At 49.3% G+C, this 22,069-nt stretch overlaps 1 protein-coding gene across 1 annotated transcript in view; it reads right to left on the bottom strand.

Annotated features, from left to right (window-relative positions):
- The window catches only part of LOC101526509 (S phase cyclin A-associated protein in the endoplasmic reticulum), a 238,417-nt gene that overhangs the window by 28,868 nt on the left and 187,480 nt on the right, over nucleotides 1-22,069 (bottom strand). The window contains exon 20 of the mRNA XM_058665271.1: nucleotides 11,493-11,648. Within this exon, the coding sequence (XP_058521254.1) occupies nucleotides 11,493-11,648 (156 nt within the window). The remainder of the gene's footprint in view (nucleotides 1-11,492; nucleotides 11,649-22,069) is intronic.

Here is a 22,069-nt window from a genome sequence, read left to right as displayed (position 1 = left end):
ACAGAGTGTCCAGCAATGGAAAACAGGCCTCTCTCCAGAAGGGAAGCCACACGGTCCCTTTCAGCTCCTGTCTTTGTGCTGGTTCCACTTGGCTCTGTCCAGGGACTGGCCCTTCTCTGGTTTTTGGACAGATGCAGGCTTTCCTGACCTGGGATAGGGAATGCCACAGGCATCTCTGATCTCTGCCCACCTCATGATACCACTCAAGCATGCCCAGCAGCTGCCAGCAGCTACTGCGAGTCTCCAGCCTCCTGGCCCCAGAGGGAACCCTGTACTCACTTCACTTTACTAGCTGTGTCAGATGAGGGTTTGCTCATAGCCACGGCCAACCTTTGCTCCCGAATGCAAACCACTTCTGTTGCTAAAAACAGCCACGAGACGTGGCATCCTTCAGGACCTTGTCCTCTCAGGAAAGAAACTCTGATGACATATTGTCATCACATTTACATGGCAGGGTCTGCTAAGCACACTCTAATTTGTCACCTGATCAATAGATGTAAATGTACATATTTATAATAGATAATATTTTGAGAGTCAGAGAGAGACAAGGAAGAGAGAATGAATATCTTTCATCTACTGGTTCACCCCCCGAATGCCTCAGGTTATGGCTAGGTCAGGTTATGGCTGGGAGTTGAGACCTCAGCGCAGGCCTCTCATATGAGTGTAAGGACTCAAGGACTGGAGCTTTCAGCCCTGCCTCCTAGGATCTGCAGAAAATCAGAAGCAAGAGTCAGAGGCAGGAGTTGAACACAGAGTCTCTGGTTCCTAGCTGCTAGGCTCGGCTCATCTCATCTCATCTCATCTCATCTCATCTCATCTCATCTCATCTCATCTCATCTCATCTCATCTCATCTCATCTCATCTCATCTCATCTCATCTCATCTCATCTCATCCTTACTCTGTCTTTCCTCATGGCACAAGTGAGGCTTGAGGCACCTGGCACCTGCAGAGGGGCAGTCAGGGCTTCTGATACTGCCTGTGACAGATGCCTGGGTGCAGGTAAGGGTGACCCACTTTCCCTTCCACTTCACAAGTTACATTTTGTGGTTAATGGGATCTACTGCTAAAGCACTCAGGGTCCATAATGCAATTGTGTGTCACTACATTGAACTTTTTTTTTGGCCTGGTAGGGCTCAAATACAAAAGTTTATAAATGGGACTTTGTTCACAGGCCCAGATGAACCTTCATCCAGGCTTCCAGTGTCTGGAGTCAGCTAGCCCTTCCTTCCCTCCTTCCATTGAAATCCAGAGAGGTAGGGGTCGGCTAGAGATGTGGGTAGAGATGAATGTGTCTGCATTTATTACACAGGTTCCCTAAGGGGCCTGTGTGTGTTTAAAGCTGACTGACTTGAATATGAATATCTTTCATCTACTGGTTCACCCCCCGAATGCCCCAGACTGGGTCAGGTTATGGCTGGGAGTTGAGACCTCAGCGTGGGCTCCTCATGTGAGGCAGGCCCCTCGTGTGAGGCAGGCCTCTTGTGTAATGGTGAGGCAGAAGACACAACTACCCAATGGACGCTGATTTCTAAGGGGTTTGCAGGCCCTGGGGCTGAGGGCCGTCTCTGCTGGTGATAGTTCTCCTGCCTTCCCTCACTGCTGGGCTGTATATGTGTATACACACACACACACACACACACACAAACACACACACACTCTTGTTTATTTTTATTGGAAAGTCAGATTTACAGAGGAGGGACAGAGAGGAAGATCTTCCATCTGCTGGTTCACTCCCCAAGTAGCTGCAATGGCCAGATTGAAGTCAGGCCGATTGAAGTCAGGAAGCAGGCGCCTCCTCCAGGTCTCCAACATGGGCACAGGGTCCCAAAGCTTTGGGCCGTCCTCGACTGCATTCCCAGGCCACAAGCAGGGAGCTGGATAGGAAGCGGGGCGACCAGGATTAGAACTGGCGCCCATATGGGATCCCGGTGTGTGCAAGGTGAGGACTTAGCTGCTAGGTTAGATGTCTACGGCAGGTACTTTGGGGTATGGCTTTACTACAGAGAAAGTTTTGAAATGCTTCATCTTCCCAGGTGCTTATTAAATGAAATCAATTCACTGCTGACCCCTCTTTCCAAAGAAAAGATGTGAGACAAAAGAAAACAAAACAAAAGAAATCTTTAAAAAGTAAGAGTAGGCAAGGTCACATCAACAACCTGTAGGAAATGCAAACCTGACGGGTGTGCCTGGCCCAGGTCTTCCCAGCCACTCTCCTGCTGAAATAAGAATGCTTACTGAAATCAGTCCTCAAGAACCCGAAGGGGAGGTGGCTCAAGGTGAGACGGCAGGGATCGAGGGAGCCTGTGGGACACGGGGCAGGGTGAGGGGCCGTCTTCTCTGCTGCACTGGGTTTCCATGGGGCTAATGGAGGCTTGAAGGGCTGCAGACAATGTTTACTTTTGCTTGAGTCTGAAACACAGATACTTTTTCTGTGGACAAGCTGCCGGCTCCTGTTGGGCTTAGCTGTCAGTTAACAATCACTGAAAGACTAAATGTTTGTAATACAGAAGTAAAAGGCCTCATTCATGTTGGACAAGTGGATTCAGTTTTCTTCAAAAAACAAAACAAAAGCAAACAAAAGTAAAAACACCACTACATGGAAGATGTGGCAGATGAGCCCTGCGGTGCTGTGTACCACACTCTGAGGTCTTCACTGGACTGGGTTAAGGTGCTTGTGTGGGGACTGCAGGATGAGGGGGCTCAGTGGGATAGTCACTTCCGTTCATTCTCAGCTGCAGTAGCAGTGAGAGCAAACTCCGGGCACGCATCACATCACAAGGCCAACGGTGAGGTGGGGCCCGTCAAGCGGACAGCAAGTGCCCCTTCTCTGGGGCTGTCCACCATGTGTGCACCTGACCCAAGCCCGCAGTCAAGGTGGCTGCACTGGCAGACCCCAGTGTGACTCCTGCCAAGGGAGCTCGCTGCTCGCTTGCTCACAGCTTCCTGGTCCCTCGATTTGGTATCTTTTAGGCCTTATTCATGCCTTTGGTTCTAGATTCCCTGAAACATCTGATGGAATGCCCCCTTCTAGCCTTGAAGTCTGCCTGGTGGTAGAGTGGATGAGAATCAGCCCGTTTCTCCTGGTGGCAGATGAGGGGGGCTCTGCCCAAGCCATGGTGAATTCCTTCTCAGCAATATTTCAGATGCCAGGGCTTGGGTTCTGGGACACTCCGGGAAAGCCAACCTGCAGCAGGTGATACCATCATTCAGAGAGCACACAGAGGCCGAGGCCCTGCTGGACCCTCTGGGTACCTGTGTTCCAGGAACCAGCACCTGTGATGTGCAAAGTCCGGGGAGACCAGGACCCCCTTCTAGAGGCAACTCCAGTCCCACAGTGGTGGATGTTTCCCATTGCTGCTGGGACAAACACCCACGGCCTACACAATACACATGTGGCATTCCAGAGTCCAGGGCCCAGGAATGGAAGCATATCTCACTGTCTAAGCCTCCCAGCAGCGGCCATCCATTTTGTGACCCCTGAGGGTGCCTACATCCTCCACCTTCACATCTCTAATGCTAACTTTCCTGTTCCTTTTTTTCACTCATCAGGATTCTGGCTACTGTCTGGGGTCCATATCTATAACACCCTCCTCATCTCAAAAGCCTTAGCTTTATTGCACCTCTGATGCAAGGTGGCATCCCTGGGCTCCACAGGTCAGGAGACAGAGGGCCACTATTCTGCCCCAGTAGGGTGGACCTACTCATTTGTGACTGATGAACATTCACAGAGGGCACACACTATTCCAGGTGCTAGGATTCAGCAGTGAAATTCAAGTGCTTTTCACCCTAAAAGTTTCTACTTTGGTGTGGGCAGACAGAATGCATAGATGAGCAAACATGGAACATGTAATTGTGGTATGTGGGGCAGGCTAAATGCTGTAGGGGAAGAATCAAGGGGATGTGAAGAATCAAGGCCAAGAAGTGAAGCCAGGGTGCATGCAATGCCTCTCCATGTGAGTGTTTGGGAAGGAGGAGGCCATGGGGGCAACTGAGGGAAGGGAAACAGTGGCAGTGGGGTCCACAGCCTTGAGCCAGTGGTGTGAGTGATATGGAGTGCTGCAGAAGCGCAGCAGGAGATGAGGTCAGAGAGGATCAGGAGGGGCTTGGGTGGGACCAGGACCTCACCAGTGAGATGGGTGCCCTTGGAGGGCCCTGTGCAGAGCACCAACTTCATGTAACTCCGGTAGACATGGTCACAATGGCTACGGGAAGGGAAGCAGCTCAGAAGACCATATGCACAGGCATGGAGAGCAACCAGGAGGACAGGTCAGTCACCCAGGTGAGCCTCATGGTGCAGGACAAGCTGGGACAGTAGGTGCAGGTGCGGTGGAGTGCGGCTGGATTCTCAGAGTGTTGGAGTGGGGAGGGGGAAGCCGACAGCATTTCCTGATGGGTTGGAGGGTGGCAGGGGAAAGGAAGCAGGGATGAAAAGGGTCTGGGATGTTGGAAGAATGCTAGAAAAACGCTGGTGCCATTTATGGAGACAGGGATAAGAGCGGACAGTGAGCATGCCTAGGAGGAATCCGCAGAGTTCACGGCTCAACCTTACAAAGTTGAGAAACTAAGTGCACAATCAAGTGGAGAAACCATCTAGGAAGCTATCCTAGCTATCTAAGGGTGAGGAGTTCTTTTATTTCACACATGTGAGGGGCCATGGAAAAGTGGAATTAAGGTTAAATTAACTTTGGTGCCAAAAACATGTATTTCCCCCTTATACTATCTATTTTCTCCATGAAAGTTTTTGAAGACCCTGTTTATGCACGGATTTCAAGACCACTCCACCTAAATAAACAAGCTTATCTTGTAATTCTGTTTTTTTCCCAATGAACTCTCTGAAGTGTCCTTGTATGAAGACTAGAACTGGGATTACAGAAGCTAACTGCAAGTGACTAGCAGGGAAAGAGAGGGCAGTGGATAGCAAGTGGGAAACAATGGACTGAGCAAATCAGCAGCTTGACGGGTCACTGTGGGAATAGCACTGCTTGATTTGCCATGGCTGTAACTCAGTTTGCACCAACAGGGGTCCTGAGTACATGTGGGAAGGGCCAGTCCTGCTCTGCTGGGCCCAGGCGCTAAGTGGGAAACACTGGCTGCTAGACTCATCACAATGTCCCCAAGGAAGGCGATGTGCGGGCTCAAGTGTCAGGATGCCATGTCATTTGAGGAGTGAGTGAAGGCAGGGCATGGACTGAGTGTGGACCACATGAGGTTGTTTCCAAAAAGGGCTACGCTTGCAATTTACAAGCCTGGAGCGGAGACATGCAGGAGAAGAACTGCCTATACTGAGAATTCCCAGGAGTGGACTGGGCGGCCTGGAGCAGTGGGGGAACGGAGAGGAGCAGACGATGGATTCTTTTCCCCAAGCCTGGACAGGGCGTGAGACCTCAGGACCCGGCTGCATGGGGGTTGGTGATGTCTGAGTCAGCCTGCTCCCAGGGTGTTAGGCTGAGGTCAGTTACCCCACAGCCACACACAATACCGTCCCTGACACAGCAGGTGTGGGAGTCACTTCCGTGGTGATCTTGGTGAGAGGTGAAGGCAGAGATAGGCCCCGGTGGAAGATGCATGTGTGTCAGCGCAGTAAGGTAGTCAGATGCTTGGTCAGAGAAGCGGAAGATACAGTGACACTTAAAAAGTGAAGGCACTGGACAGGGAGGGGCCCAGCCACTTGGCCACAGCATGAATCTCCACTGGGTCCTGAGGGTGGGAGGGCGGAGAAGTGGACTTCTTCAGGTGATGCATGGACATGCTTGCTGTTGGGTGGACCACTTGCAGGAGGCTGCAGGAGCAGGCAGCCCCAGAGGCCACCAAGTGTATCGGACAGGGAGGGGCGAAGCCACTCAGAGGAAATGCCCGGCTCTGACCAATCTCGGGTGAAGTAGAGAGAAGCAACTGGCAAGGGCCCTGTGCCATGCTCTGGTCAGGGCTGGTGTGGCCAAATTCTAGGTCTCTTGGACTGGGCGGGGGGAATGGCAGGCTTGGCAGTGGCTACCCTGAGATGCCTGAGGAAACGGGGCTGCTTCCACTGGGCAGGTGACCAGGCACTGTGTGATGACCACAGCATGCTCCCAATGCACCTTGCCGGCTGCCGCTCACCTCTCTGATCTGCCTTCCCTGCCAGCCTTACCACTCTTCTTGATTGTAGCCCTTCTCCCTCAGGCATCCATGGGGCTGGTTCCTTTCTGATGCCAGGGTTACCTCCCTGGGGAGGCCCTCTCTGACCGCTGTAACTACAAAGTAGCCATCCAAAGCTCTATGCCACATCCCTCTGCTTTGCATGCTAGTACTGTGAATCACCGATTAAAATGGCCTTGACTGTTGACTGTTCCTAAGGTGCAGGAGAGCAGCTTCCGTCTGCTATTGGATTCTTCAACATGGTGGCAAGGGGCTGGCTTGCAGCAAGTGCTCAGCCAATAGGAATGAGTATTTGCCAAAGGAACAGAAGGAAAGAAGGGAGGGAGGGAGAGAGGCAAGGAGGGAGGAGGGGAGGAAGGTGGAGAACTGATCCTACAAGGCAGGTGAAGGTCTGAGAGCCTGGAGTGTCTCCTTACCGCAGAGGAAGAGGAACATGAGGTGTGGGCTTTGCAAGACAAAGCTCAGCAAATGGCATCCTGGCCTAGGCCCATGGTGCCCGCAGGCATCTGCTAGCTCTGTGTCCTGGAACACAGTTCCTGAGATCTTGCTTCCAGTCTGGTCCTAGGTGCCTGTTAAGGAGCAGGCAGACTGTTTGGTTTCTTTCCTTAGGGAAAGTCTCTCTCTCTTTTTAAGATTTATTTATTTTTATTGGAAAGGGAGAGTTACAAAGAGAAAGAGCTGATTCACTCCCCAAATGACCGCAATGGCTGGAGATGAGCCAATCTGAAGCCAGGAGCCAGGAGCCTCTACTGGGTCTCCTGCATGGGTGCAGGGTCCCAAGGCTTTGGGCCGTCCTCGACTGCCTTCCCATGCCACAAGCAGGAAGCAAGATGGGAAGTGGAAAAGCTAGGATACTAACTGGTGCCCATATGGGATCCTGGTGCCTATAAGGTAAGCATTTAGTCACTGAGCCATGGTGCTGGGCCCTCCGGAGGGTAATGCCCTTAAAAATTATTTATATGTGCCTGGAGCAGTAGTCTAGTAGCTTGGGAAGTCACTGCAGAAAGCATGCAGAGTCCTCCCATGTAAGCACTGGTATTTACAGATGGTCCACAGTGGCTTTAGGAGGTGAACTCCATGATATCTGGGTGGCCTCTTAGAGGTCAACTAGCCAGTCTTTGAAGTTTCTCCTGTGGATGTCTTCACTCACACCACTGCCCTGGTTGGCCTTTTTCTTCATTCTTCAAGAACTAGCAAACAACTAATCCCTACCAACAGCTGAAGATTTCCTCCTCCTGCAACCTGCATCTATGACAGTGATGCTAAGAGGAGCCAGCATCTCCTGGACATTGACTGTGGCTGCCGGAATGCAGAGTGCTCATTCTGCCTTCTGCACCTGCTCACGCGCATTCCTTCCCCAACCTCACAAGATCCTCTAGGATGCCATCACCGTCTGAGGCATCCCTGTCTCTCCCAAGCCCAGCACAGGACCTGGCACAGAGCGAGTGCTACATAAATATTTGTTCAGGGAATGAATGAGCAGGCCGGCAGGCGGAGTTAAAGTTTACCTTTGCTCGAACAAATGGTTTTCAAGCATCCTTAAACACTTGAGAAGCACTCATTTATAGCCACATAATTAATGTGCTCAATTATAAATCATTCTCATCTTTCCCAAGTTGCCAAGACCTTGGCTGAAACATATTTTGTTAGGGTAGTTTGTGGAAGTGAAAATTAAAAACACAAATTCATGCAATAGCACATTTCTTTTTGTGTACAAATATTCTGACTCGGAGAACTATTCTTCGTCTGGGCAGAAATGGCCGGATCCCCAGCTCCTCTCACATTGGTCAGTGCAGTTCCTGGGGCTAGGGTCGGGCTCAAAGCACCACAGCCTGAGCACAAGGCCTGTCTTGGCGGCGAAATGCAAATGTGCATTCCTGGCCCAACACTCTGAGTTCTCCACCTTCGGAGCACTTAGGGAGCCTCAGTCAGCTGTAGCTGCAGAACTACTGTGTGCAAGTCTGAACACTAGCCTTCCATCTTTCCTTGTGGCAGGGGCAGAGCCTGGAAAAACTGACCACAGTCATGCCAAAGAAAGGGATGTTTCTGCAGGTCCTATGATCATAGGCTGTAGGTTCTTGTGTAGAGATTAGGAATTACAGTTTGCAAACGATTTCCATATGAAAATTCTGAAATGAGGCGAACAGAGCAACCAACCCTTTCACTAGGGAAAATTTCCTACTTAAAGAAATGCAAGTTCATTGTTCAAACACCAAGCCTGGTACAAAAGTCACACAGGGCTGGGGCTTCTCTCCCCCACAGCTTGAAGTAAAGATTAACAGCACAAATTCTGACACTTAAATTGACTTTTAGAAAACCCAGGTAGAAATTAGAAGATTAGGGACACAATGGGAGAGCAGTGCGAGGGCAGACCTGCCGTAATCCCCCACAGGGGCCGGGCACCAGTAGACTGCGCACTGGCGACTCGCGCCGATGCTGTCAATTAGGCTGCTTCATTATGTCAGCGCCGCCAGCACCAGGCGAGTTTGGAAGGCTCCCCTGGACTGCTCTTTGTCTTCTACGCCAAAGGGGCTTTGGGGACAAGTTCTCCTGGACATGCTGGCTCTGGCTGGCCCTTGGTAGCCCAAACAGGAATTAGGCGAATCACTGCAATGAAGCAAAAAACAAAACAAACCAAACAAGAAAAAACACTCCACTTTTCTTCTTAGACATGGTTGTATCCTAATGCAGAATGTGTTCAGCCTGCTTGAAGGGTCTCCAGGCTCATTAGCTAGAAACAGTTTCCATGGAGAATCAGGGAGTATTGTCAGAGCTTCTGCATACAGGACAGGTGAACAACTCTGAAGTAGGAATGCATGCATGCCTGCTTCTGGGGCTGCCAGTGCTCATGCACCCTGGGCAGATGATGCCAGCTGGGGTCAGAAACTTCAGTGAAGACTTTCCCCTTGTCTCTCCCAGGCTTAGAATTTCCCAGGTGAATCAGGCCAGGAGACCACCCGGACTTTTCTAGAAAAAAATCTGCTGTTTTAGCAAGGCCTACCAATAGAAATTTGCTGAGTGACTGAGGTTGCAGCAGGAACTCATACTGCAGGTGACAGCTGCCAAGAGGGGATTTTGGACCTGCAATCTGCTCGTGTAGGAATACAGACACAAGTCTGCTGCACATTCATGCACAGGTGTGCAACCTAGTCAGGGAGCACAGGAGCTGTGTCTCCGCTACAACACACTGCATCGTGGGGCCGGCACAATGGCTCAATTGGCTAATTCCCCACCTGCAAGGGCTAGCATCCAGTATGGGCACTGCTTTATGTCCTAGCTGCTCCACTTTCCATCCAGCTTTCTTCTTGTGGCCCCTGGGGAGGCAGCAGAGACGGCTCAGGTCTTTGGGACCCTAGTACCTGCATGGGAGACTTGGAGGAGGCTTTTGGTTCATTGCTCCTGTCTCCTGGCGTTGGATCGACTCAACTCTGGTTACTGCAGCCACTTGGAGGTGAACCAGAGGATGGAAAATCTTTCTCTCTCTGTAAATCTGTCTTTCAATGAAAATTAATATAGATCTTTAAAAACAAAACAAAACACTGGATCATATTCCCTCACCACCTGAAACGCACAATTGTCAAGTAAGAGACCGGGAAGTTGTCTTAGATACCATCCCCCAATGTCATCAAGGTGAGTGACACCTCCTCCGCCTCCTCAACATGTCTGTTCCTCTCCACGTCACCCTCCCTTCGCTCACCAGGACCATGTGCAGGCCTCTCTGCCCATCCCTTTGCCACATTTCTGCCACATTGCTGGGGACCAGCTGGGTCCCCTCCTCCCTCGCGCACAGCTTCAGGCCAGCACTGGCCTTGTGGTGTTCCCTGGCCTTGCCATGGCACTCCGAGACCTGTGTGCCCCTATCTCTCTGTCTGGCCTGCCCAAAGGCAGATCCTGGGACAAGGATGTGGGTGTGAGGTGATTACTGGTGAGAAAGCAGAGAACAGAGAAAGGAGACAGATGGGCTGAGGATGTGTTAATGGGTGGCTTCTGGCAGGGGACCCCCTGAGGGACTGCACAGGAGGTTCCTCACCCTGGGGAGGGCTGGGGATGCTAGGCACCCCACTTCCCCCACCCCCCAGCTGGCTGCTGTTGCAAGGTGCTGCTGGAGGAAAGTGCTCCTGAATTCTGCAAACAGCTCTCTGGCAAGGCACCACCTCTCCCACACTCTACCCCGCACATGGGGCCCCTTGCGGCTCACTGCCTCCCTTCTCCTGTTGTCCTGCAGCCTTCCACATGCCACCTGTCAGTGCTCTCCTTCAGCTGTGCGCTCCCTGGGAGTGGGACCCCCAGTGCCTGGCATGGAGGCTGCTGCCCCAGATACAGCCCTATTTCTTCAGTGCCCCCTCTGCCCCTGCAGGACACAGGCACACCTGCACTCAAGGCTGAGTTTTCATCCGAGCCTGGCAGGAAAGCTGTGTACTTTAGAACCTGCAGCCCTGTGTGTGGGCCACGCCTGGCTTCCTTGACATCTTGCTCTTGATCTTTCTAGAAATGTGGCTGCTGGTGAGGGGCTGGATAAGAGTAAGGAAGAGGAGGTAGGATGAGAGCTGTTCTGCATAATGGACTAAACAAGGTGGTAGCAGCTCTTAGAAACAAAGTTGCTTCTCATAGAACATCCTGCATGGAGCTGAGGCATTCTTGATGGTGTAACAGAGAGGTGGATAACAGAAATGCACACATGATACAAAGGAGTGCCGTGTTAGAACTTGGCCTTGGGAAAGCTACCTGCGTCCTCAGCAGGTTGGAGGGCTGCATCTCAGTCTATCAGCCACACCATGTCACCGCCAGCGACAGCCTCTGGGTGGGGAGTGGGACCTTGGCTGTTCCTTCTGGAGGAATATTGTCGGTGAGAGCCGACCCAGGATGGCCTGGGGGCTAGGGTCTAGGCCCACCAAGCTTTCACCATGCCGGGGAGGATGAGCAATGCACCTGGGTGGCTCCCTCTGGGGAAAAGGGGAGGAGGCACAAGCGAGGAACACTGGAGTCTGGAGCAGGAAGCCCACATCCTTGATCTGAGGCCCAGCTCCACTGGGTGTGGCCTCGGTCACTGAGTCACTGACCGAGGACAATGACTGACTCCTGTGGGTCTCAGGGGGAGAGAGGCTGTGTAACTTCTGAGCAACAATGGTTAAGTCTAAGCCACCAGACAGAAAAACAGATCCTGACAGGAGCAGGCAGCCCGGCAAGCTGAGAGCTTGTCACCCATCTTGACGTGGAAAGCTGCCGAAAGTGGGGACAGAGGGGGAGGGGGCCAGGATGGCCAGGGGAGGCTCTAGGAGATGATCCCAAGACAGGCAGAATACAGTAGCCATCCGGCGAGCCCTGAGTGGCCTGAGGGCTCTGAGCAGAGGCCTTACCTTCCTGTGACGGCCAGGCACAGTGTGCACATTCCGTGGAGGAGGCCGGTGGCGTGCTGCAGGAACGTGGCCATCTTGGGGTTCTCGTCCACTGGGCCTTGCACCGACAGGAAGCAGCTGCACAGCTTGTCAATCAGACCTATGTTCACCATGTAGCTAGATGTGGAGAAACTTACGTTACCCATCAGAAGGGCAAGCCCAGCAGCTCTACAGACCAGCCCCAACTTGACATTCCACGGGAACTGTCACCTGGACCCCCCAACAAGCTGACAGGATACTCCTGTGAGTCATGCATCTTTAAGTAACAACCTCCTTAGTCCTGGACCTGAATTGTCCTTAGCTATTTCTGTAATGTGTTCCCTTCCTTCTCTCTTCTGGTTACATTTAAGTTATCTTTCAAGAAAAACAAAGTGCAGACAATGATCTGATCATTCTCATTGGTCTATAAAAATTTAACAAGTTCAAGGATTCATACCAAAGTTCAATGCTATAGAGATTGGTATTTTAAAAACGTGCCAGGGAGTCAAATTCACTGAATATGGAGATTTGGAGGACACGCTTGTTACAATGTACACAGCAGAGTTTCTACTTCAAAAAAATCCATCATGGTGAAGGGCAGAACAGGTACAGAGGATCTCAGGTTTGTGTTATGAAATACCAGCCCTAAGAGACAGTACATTCAGAAAGCCACTGGCATCCTTTTAGTTCAGTGAACGGTTTTCTAGGGTGGTTTAGGAAATCAGCCCCATGATAGTAGGTCTTTCAAAGCAGCAACGATTCAAAAAAATATCTTAAGACCCATGGAAAAAAGCCACCCCACAGCTGAACTAGCCCGAGCTTGGAAATCTGACAGATTCCCTGCCACCATGCTCCTGCATGTGAGACGGGCAGGCCTGCAGCTGCAGCAGCTCTGCCAACTGCCACCGTCAGTGATGCTAGCATGCGCACTGGGCCCCGTCTGGGCGAGCTCAACCTTCACGACTGTTCCTGGCTTCCTGACACCTCTCGTGGCCACTCAGCCATGATGGCAGCACCCCCTTGCCCTTCCAAGGGCAGAAGGGCTGTGGCACACCTCCCTCCGCTCACAGCAGGATGTATGTGCCTGGTCCAAGCAGCAAGAACAGCCTAGCCAGAGAAAAGCGTGGAGTGACGCTCTTATGTGGGCATGCTGGAGGCCTGCTCAGGTTCTGAGTCAACAGGATCCGCCTGCACACTCACCGGATCCTGGCACAGCACTAGCCCATCTACACATGCTCTCACAAGGAGCAGTCCAGTGAGGGAGCCCAGAGCACCAGCGGGGCACTGACGGTGGCACCTCAGCAGCAGCTGAATACAGGACCCTGCTAAAGCAGGGGCGGGGGCACGTACTACAGGCAGTCCTGACACTCACGCCCTCAGTCGGAGTGACCAGCGTAGGGACGGTACAGGACCCCTGTGTGTCATTACATGACCACTGCAGACATCCAAACCAAGAGCTGTGAGTCCGGGGGTTCTGGGGGCGCATGTGCCCACAGATGGAAGCCAAGCTGCTTTTCTTTTTTCTTCTCCTCTCTTCCTTCCTTCTTCTTTTTTAATTGGAAAGTCAGATTTTACAGAGAGAAAGAAAGACAAAGATCTTCCTTCCACAGGTTCACTCGCCAAGTGGCCACATCAGCCAGAGCTGAGCTGATCCAAAGTCACGAGCCAGGAGTGAGGAGCTTCTTCTGGATTTCCCGTGTGGAAGCAGGGTCCCAAGGCTTTGGGCTGTCCTCTGCTCCCAGGCTGTGTGGAAAGCAGAAGAGCTGGGATGCTGACTTCACTTTCAGCCTTTCTTTCCTCTTCCTGAGAGTGACCACCTGCCCACACAGATCCCAAGCAGCCCCTCCACTGGTATTCTCAGAGTCCAGAGTGCTCACCATCACACTATGGAACCTCCACTGGTATTTTCAAACAAAACTTCACCATCTCCTCTGAAATCTTTTCCTCCTGATATTCCTGCCCAAGTGAATGTCATCCTTCTTATACAGCGACAGAATTTGGGGACAAACATTTGTAGCATTCACCAACTCACTTCTTTCTAATGTGGATGCTGACACTAACATGAAGGGCTGAGGTAGAGACTGGCAGAATCTTGAATTCTCCATCAGAGCTGCCTAGAAGTCTTCCTCCAGGGATGCAGGAGGGCATCGCGGATTGGTGGTCAAGCCCAGCTTCTATGAGGAGGTGGCATCTACAGGATTTTAAGACACTAGGCCCCAATCTTGCCTTTTCTACTCCAGTAGCTACTGCTGTAGTTTAGGCAAGCTCTCATCTCACTTCCTAGGGTAGGGTATGATCACAGGGGAGGGCCTGGAGCTGTCTTCCCATCCTGCCAACCAATGAAAAAAGGAATCCTTATGGAGGGCTGATTCATCTTCTCTCTCACTACAGATGTGTTTTTTCCTCTGTGTCAATACTGGTGTATCTTTCATTGTCTTATTTGGGTAGACTCATTAGCCATAATCTCAATGTGTTACCTATTCACACTTTTTGTTTTCCTACTGGGATAACCTTGATCCTTCCTCTATGCTATTTTCATGGAGCTTTTCTTTTTATTTTTAAAGAATAAAACATAGGGTCAGTGTTGTGGCACAGCATGAGCACCTGCATCCCATATGAATATTAGTTCAAGTCCTGGCTGCTCCACTTCCTACCCAGCTCCCTGCTCAGGATCCTGGAGAATGACAGAGGATGGTCTCAGTCCCTGGGCCCCTTGCACCATGGGAGACACAGATGAAGCTCCTGGCTCCTGGTGTTAGCCTGGCCCAGCTCTGGCTGTTCTGACCATTTGGGGAATGAACCAGTAGATGGAAGATTCTTTTTTTTTTCTTCTCTGCTGCTCCACCTCTGTAACTCTGCCTTTAAAATAAATAAGCTTTAAAAATTAAACAAACTGGGGCTCAGCACGGTAGCCTAGTGGTTAAAGTCCTTGCCTTGAACACGCTGGGATCCCATATGGGCGCAGGTTCATGTCCCAGTGGCCCCACTTCCCTTCTAGCTCCCTGCTTGTGGCCTGGAAAAGCAGTCAAGGACGGCCCAAAGCCTTGGGACTCTGCACCCATCTGGGAGACCAGAAGGAGCCGCCTGGCTCCTGGCTTCAATTGGCACAGCTCCAGCCAATGCGGCCACTTAGGGAGTGAATCAGTAGACGGAAACTCTTCCTGTCTTTTCTCCTCTCTGTATAATTGCTTTTCCAATAAAGATAAAAACAAATCTTTTTTTAAAAAAATGAAACAAACTACTTTCTGTTGAGGAATAAATTACAAATGATACTTTTACACAATTAGTATTGTGGGGTCACAGGACACATCTAACTTCAGAAATGTCTAAGCAGACTTCAAAGCAACTGCATCATTTTACACCGACAGCAGCAACGCACCAGGGCCCCACGTGCTGACATTCGGCCTGATCAGTGTTTCCTATCTGGCCATCTCACTGGATTGGAAATGCCTGCTGTTGTTTTATTTTCCATTTCTCCAATAACTGATAGTATTAAATGTTTTTACCTGTGTTTGCTGGCTATTTCCATATTATCTTTCGGGAAGTATTTGGATCCAAAGAAATCTTTCCTCATTCCATGGTTATAAAGTTGTATAGTTTTCACTAGAAGCTTTCTGGGTATGTGCTTAGCTGTATTTTGATTTGGACACCCAGTTGTTCCAACATTATTAATTAAAGGGACTTTCTGGAGCCAGTGCTGTGACATGTTCCCTTGCACGCAGATCAGAGTCGCAGTCCGTGTTGCTTCTGATGCAGCTTCTTGCTAACGTCTCTGGGGCAGCAGCAGCACGTGGGTCAAGTCCTAGGACCCCTGTCACCCACGTGGAAGATCCACGTGGAGTTCCTAGTTCCTGACTTTGGCCTGGCCCAGTCCCAGCTACTATAGCTGTTTGGCCAGACAGTCAGTGAAAGGAAAGTTTCCTTCTCTCTGCAAGTCAAAATAAAAAGGGACTTTTTGTCCCCAATGAATTAATTTGATCCCCTGATCAAAAACGAACTGGCAAGATGTTGCCAGGTGCTGGTGGGGTGGGGAGGGCCCACAGGAGGAATGCATGGGGTCCAGCAGTACTACAGTGATGGACACACGTACCCAGGGCAAGAGCCTTGGTGGGGGCTGAGGATTGTGAGGTGACAGTGATATCACTGTTGGTTCACTGATCAGAACAAATACATCAATATGGTATGGGACGTCGACAGTGGAGCAGGCTGGGTATGTGTGTGGGGGCAGGGCGTTCATAGGAATTTCCTGTGCTTTCCACTTGATTTTGGTATTTAAAGTCACTCTTGAAAATTTTCAGGACCCGGCACAGTGGCCTAGCGGCTAAAGTCCTCACCTTGAACGCACCGGGATCCTATATGGGCGCCGGTTCTAATCCCGGCAGCTCCACTTCCCATCCAGCTCCCTGCTTGTGGCCTGGGAAAGGAATCGAGGACGGCCCAATGCTTTGGGACCCTGCACTTATGTGGGAGACCTGGAAGAGGTTCCAGGTTCCCGGCTTCGGATCAGCACCGGCCATTGTGCTCACTTGGGGAGTGAATCATCAGATGGAAGATCTTCCTCTCTGTCTCTCCTCCTCTCTGTATATCTGACTTTGTAATAAAAATAAATAAATCCTTGAAAAAAATTTTTTTAAAAAAAAAGCTTAAGCAAGAAAAATTGTTTAAAAAAATTCAATGAATGTACGTGTAATTCTGAACTCTCATTCATTCTATTAGTTTATTGTTGCATTAATATGACATTGTGTTGATTAGTGTGACTGAATAATAAATTTCCAAATTAGACAAATCTTTTGATCTAATTACTCATTTTCAAAATTGTTTTGGCTGTTCTAGATCTTTAGCATTTCCATGTAAATTTTAGAACTGACTTGCAAATATCTTTCAAAAGCATATTGAGCTTTCAATTAGAATTTCACTGACTCTATTAGTCAAAGTAGGAAGAAATGATATTTCAATAATATCTTCTATGCACGGATATGATATCTATGTCTATTTACATCCTTGACTTCCCAGTACATTCTCATTAACGCTTTGTAGAGCTCAACGTAACACTGTTTACGAGATCTGCACAAAGGTGTTTGACATAGTCTGATGCTTCTATGAGTGGTATTCTGTTTTGAAATATTTCATTTCTAATTATTTGTCACTCTCCATTGCAGCATGATCGATTTGTGCACATGCTGTATCTGCACACTCCAATCTTGCTAGTTATTTGTTTCTGTCATTTTTCTCTCTTGGTAGATTATGTAACTGTCTACGACATCGCGACACTGCAAACGGCAGTATTTTCCATTTGTCTCTTGGTAGCTTCACCTCTCCTTCCTTTCTGCCTCCCGACTGAACCTCAGTGCAACGCTGAACCAAAGCAGGGAGAGCAGACAGGCCATGTGCATCCCAACAGTAACACAGTTTAATAAATTTTTATTTTGAATTTTGAATTGTGTGGTGCGATATTGTGTAGCTGGGAGACAGTCTTAAACGTAAAGGGCTGAACGGTTCATCATTACACATGACTTAGCTGTTCCCAGCTTATTGGCTTTGAAATGCTTATTTATTTGTTTGTTTGTTTTAAAGGCAGAGAGGCAGACAGAGAGATCTTCATATGCTGGTTTACTTCCCAAACGCTTGCAATGGGTCGAGGCTAAGCCAGGTTAAGGCCAGATGCCTGCAGCTATTTAAAAAAAAAAAAAAAAGGTTTTTTTTTTTTTTTTATTGGAAAGTCAGATATACTGAGAAGAGGAGAGACAGAGAGAAAGAGCTTCCATCCAATGATTCACTCCCCAAGTAAATGCAATGGCTGGAGCTGAGTCAATCCAAGCCAGGAGTCGGGAGCCTCCTTCGGGTCTCCCACACAGCTGCAGGATCCCAAGGCTTTGGGCCGTCCTCGACTGCTTTCCCAGGCCACAAGCAGGGAGCTGGATGGGAAGTGGAGCAGCCAGGACATAAACTGGTGTCCATATGGGATCCCAGCACTTGCAAGGCTAGGACTTTAGCCACTAGGCTACTGCGCTGGGCCCTTCCTGCAATTATTTTTTATGTTTAAAAATTTGTTCATATATTTATTTGAGAGGTAGATTATCAGGGAGAGACGGGGGAGGGAAGGAAAGTGGGAGAGACAGAGAGAGAGAGAGAGAGATCCATTTCTATCTGCTAGTAAACTGAAAATGATCACCATAGTCAGGAGTTGATGTTCTTTTTGTATGTAATGATTTAAAATTAAAATCACTAACATCTTTAGTAGAAAAATGGGCAAAATATGAAAAGGCAACCCATAAAATAAGAATGGCCAGTGAGTATTTTTAAGAAGTTCACTACTGACAGTATAAAAAGAAAACATCCCCACCTCTCCTGGGCTCAGATGACAAGAAGGGGAAAGCGCTGGCGTCACGGCCATGACACTGCAACTCACACGGAGGCACCTGTTCCAGGCCGGCCGCTGCACTTCCGCCCTGCTCCCTGCTCATGCCCGCGTGAAAGCAGGGGAGGACGGCTCATGTGTTTGGGTCCCTGCAGCCACACGGGAGAGCTGGATGGTGTTCCTGGTTCCTGGCTTCAGCCTAGTCCATTTCTGGGCATTTGGAGAGTGAATCAGAGGGTGGAATATCTCCCCCTCTCTGATTCTCAGTCTTTCCAACAAATAAATAAATAAATAATTAAAAAAAAAAAAAACAGAGCGAAGGTATCTAATAGTTTCTAAACTGAAGGTATGAGGACATTCTCCCAGGTAATCTCTGGGTAAGTTAATTTGAAAATACTGATAAAAATTTATTTATTTATTTTTAAAAAAAGATTTAGTTATTTTTACTGCAAAGTCAAGGCCAGGTCAAATTTCTTAACTTAAGTTCTTTGACTCAGAAATTCTACCTCTCAAGATTTATCATAACATAATAAGCAGTAACATAAAAAGAAGGGCATAAAAATGTTCTTCATCACTGTTATTTGCAAAAGAATTCTACAAAGCACCAAAACCCAATAAAACCGCCAGAAACTCAGGTCCACCTTAGAGGAGTAATGCTACTTAAAACAGCTGCTGTTATATCAAGAAGTACTTGAAAATTAAGTAGAGATTAACCTGTAAGTTTCCAATTATTTGGAAAAATGATTAAGAATATATATAGAGAGGAGGAGAGACAGAGAGAAATATCTTACATCCAATGGTTCACTCCCCAAGCGGCCGCAGTGGCTGGAGCTGTGCCAATCCAAAGCAAGGAGCTAGGAAGTTCTTCCGGGTCTCCCATGCAGGTACAAGATCCCAAGGTTTTGGGCCGTCCTCAACTGCTTTCCCAGGCCACAAGCAGGGAGCTGGATGGGAAGTGGGACAGCAGGGATACAAACCAGCGCCCACATGGGATCCAGCGTGTTCAAGGTGAGGACATTAACCACTATGCTATCATGCCGGGCCACAAAATTTATTTTTAAAGGATATATTTATCTATTTAAAAAATTTATTTGAAAGGCAGTGCTAGAAAAACTGAGAATGCATGAATGAATATAAAATCTTCCATCTATTAGTTCACTCTGCAAATAGCTACACAGTCAGGGCTGGGCCAGACCAAAACCAGGAGCCCAGGGCTTCCCCTGACTGCCCACGTGGGTGCAGGGGCTACACAGGGTCATCTTCTGCTGTCCCTCTCTCTGCCCAGGTGCACCAGCAAGGAGCTGGACTGGAACTGGAGTAGCTGAGACTTGAATTCTGGTCCTAGCTCAATTTTTTAAAAGATATATTTATTTTATTGCAAAGTCAGCTATACAGAGAGGAGGAGAGACAGAGAGGAAGATTTTTCAATTCGTGGTTCACTCCCCAAGCGGCCGCATTGGCTGGAGTTGAGCCAGTTGAAGCCAGGAGCCTCCTTCGGGTCTCCCACATGGTGCAGGGTCCCAAGGCTTTGGGCTGTGCTCCACTGCTTTCCCAGGCCACAGGCAGGGAGCTGGATGGGAAGTGGGGCCACTGGGATTAGGACCGGTGCCCATATGGGATCCCAACACACTTAAGCTGAGGACTTTAGCCACTAGTTCACAGTGCCGAGCCCAGATCAAGTTAGTTTCTTTCTTTCTTTCTTTCTTTCTTTCTTTCTTTCTTTCTTTCTTTCTTTCTTTCTTTCTTTCTTTCTCTTCTCTTCTCTTCTCTTCTCTTCTCTTCTCTTCTCTTCTGTTCTCTTCTTTCTCTCTCTCCCTCTCTCTTCCCTTCCCTTCCCTTCCTTTTTTTCCTTCCTTCTTTCTTCGATGTTTATTTATTTTTCTTGGAAAGTCAGATATACAGAAATGAGGAGAGACAGAGAGGAAGAGCTTCTGTCCAATGGTTCAATCCCTAAGTGGCAGCAACAGCTGGAGCTAAGCCAATCCGAAGCCAGGAGCCATGAGCTTCTTCCAGGTCTCTCACACCAGTGCAGGGTTAAAAGCTTTAGGCCATCCTCGACTGCTTTCCCAGGCCACAAGCAGGGAGCTGGATGGGACCCAGGACTGCCGGGGTTAGATCCAGTGCCCATATGGGATCCCAGCATGTTCAAGGCCAGGACTTTAACCGCTAGGCTATTGTGCCAGGCCCGCCCAGGTCAAATTTCTTAACTTAAGTTCTTTGACTCAGAAATTCTACCTCTCAAGATTTATCATAACATAATAAGCAGTAACATAAAAAGAAGGGCACAAAAAAGTTCTTCATCACTGTTATTTGCAAAAGAATTCTACAAAGCACCAAAACCCAATAAAATCGCCAGAAATTCAGGTCCACCTTAGAGGAGTAATGCTACTTAAAACAGCTGCTGTTATATCAAGAAGTACTTGGAAATCAAGTAGAGATTAAACTGTAAGTTTCCAATTATTTGGAAAAATGATTAAGAAATAAGTAAGAAAGCACAAGAAAGTACATGACAAAACAGTACATATAAGTATTATAATATTTTAATACAATAATCACACATATATGCTCAAAACGTACAAACCCAGTGATTATCTTTGGGTGTAAGATCAGAGATAATTACGGTGTCTTTAAAAAAAATCAATTTTGCCTATCTGTGTTTTCCAAGCTGCTTTTCTCACAAAATAGTATTAACTTATAAGCATTTTTGGGTGTGAGGCAGAGGGCGAGCGTGAGCCCCCTTCCTCTGGTTCACCCTGCAAACGCATCTGTGGAGGCAGGGCTGCCCTGAGCTGAAGCCAGAGCCAGAAGCTCCAGCCGGGTCTCTCTGTGGGTGGCAGGGAGGGCCTCAAGGACAGGAGCCGTCCTCTGCTGCCTCCCAGGGGGCACACGAGCAGGAAGCCAGAATTAGCAGTGGAGCCAGAACTTGAACCCACTCTAAAGCAGAGTTCAAGAGTGAGGTCAAACACCTGCTCTTATTTATCATTATTAGTTTTAAAATGAGGTAAAAAGGTGTTCTTTTTAAGGGGAAGGACACATGCACACTCAGCTTCTGCGAGGGAGCCCTGGGTCAGCAGCAGTGCAGGAGGACGAGCGATTGTAGAGGAATTGAAAAGGCAGAAAATCAGTGGGCTGTTGGTGTGCTGGACGCCTGGGGAGTCTTGGGCAAAGCAGAGCTGCCAGCTTAACTGACTAAATGAGAGAGCGGTGCCAGCGGTAAGGAGAGAGGCCACCAGAAGAGGAGCTCTTGGGTGGAAACACGGTGCCTCCAGCTGTGGGCTCAGGAAGCCCGACATGACATGCCCCCGGCAGCCAATCTCACCGGGAAAGTGCCACCTGCCTCCTGTTAACTAATAAGATTCCAAAGCTCTGGTGCCACTGACTGCCACTCATCCGGCTGCCTCCTGGCTGTGCCCCAAGACTTCGCTGTCTTGAGTCACAGATAAAGACTTCTGATGGAGCGGGAACAGGATGACAAAATTAGGGAAATTCCAGCAGGGGTTCATTCCCTGAGCAGACATCAGGTCAGTATCTTTTCAAATTGAAATTTGCTTGTGTAACACAAACCGTGTTGCTTCACTACAACTGTGCCAAACACTGCAACTGTCAACATTTTCACAGTATAGAAAGATTTCAATGCCTGACAACCGACAGATACTGACTGGACAGGTGTTGAGAGGTCTTTCGCTTTCTTTTTATATCCCAGGCCCCCCGTGAAGCATCTGGCACAAAGTGAGTCCAGGAGACCACTTTTTGAGAAACAGCTCCAGGACTCTCTCAGGTCCAGCATCCTGACTAAGCCACGTGAACAGATGGGAATAACTGCTGAGCCACCGTCAGCTCTCCCAGGCTAGACGGGTCGGGGCCGTGGCCCAGAAAACGGCTCCCAGAGTGTGCAGTGTCTCCGTGTCCCGCAGCCGCAGCAGTGGTGCAGTGAAATCTCCTGCCAGTTTGCACCCGGGAACGTGAAGAGGCAGGTAGGGAAACCATGCACTGTGCTTGGCATGCTGCTCTACGTGGGCGTGGTCTGGGCTGCTCCGTGTGCATACAGGCAACCGACTGCACCGTGTCAGGACAGAAGCAATGCACACTGCAGGGCACGGGGCTGTCTGTCTGAACATACTATGACTGCGGGCTGCTCCTCCAGCCCGGCATCTCCCTCCTTTAGAAGGACCTGGTAAGTACACCAACATACGTGAAAAGT

The sequence above is a fragment of the Ochotona princeps genome, chromosome 6 (assembly GCF_030435755.1).
Source record: "Ochotona princeps isolate mOchPri1 chromosome 6, mOchPri1.hap1, whole genome shotgun sequence".
NCBI classification, from domain to species: Eukaryota; Metazoa; Chordata; class Mammalia; order Lagomorpha; family Ochotonidae; genus Ochotona; species Ochotona princeps.
This window is presented reverse-complemented; position numbering and strand designations above follow the sequence as displayed.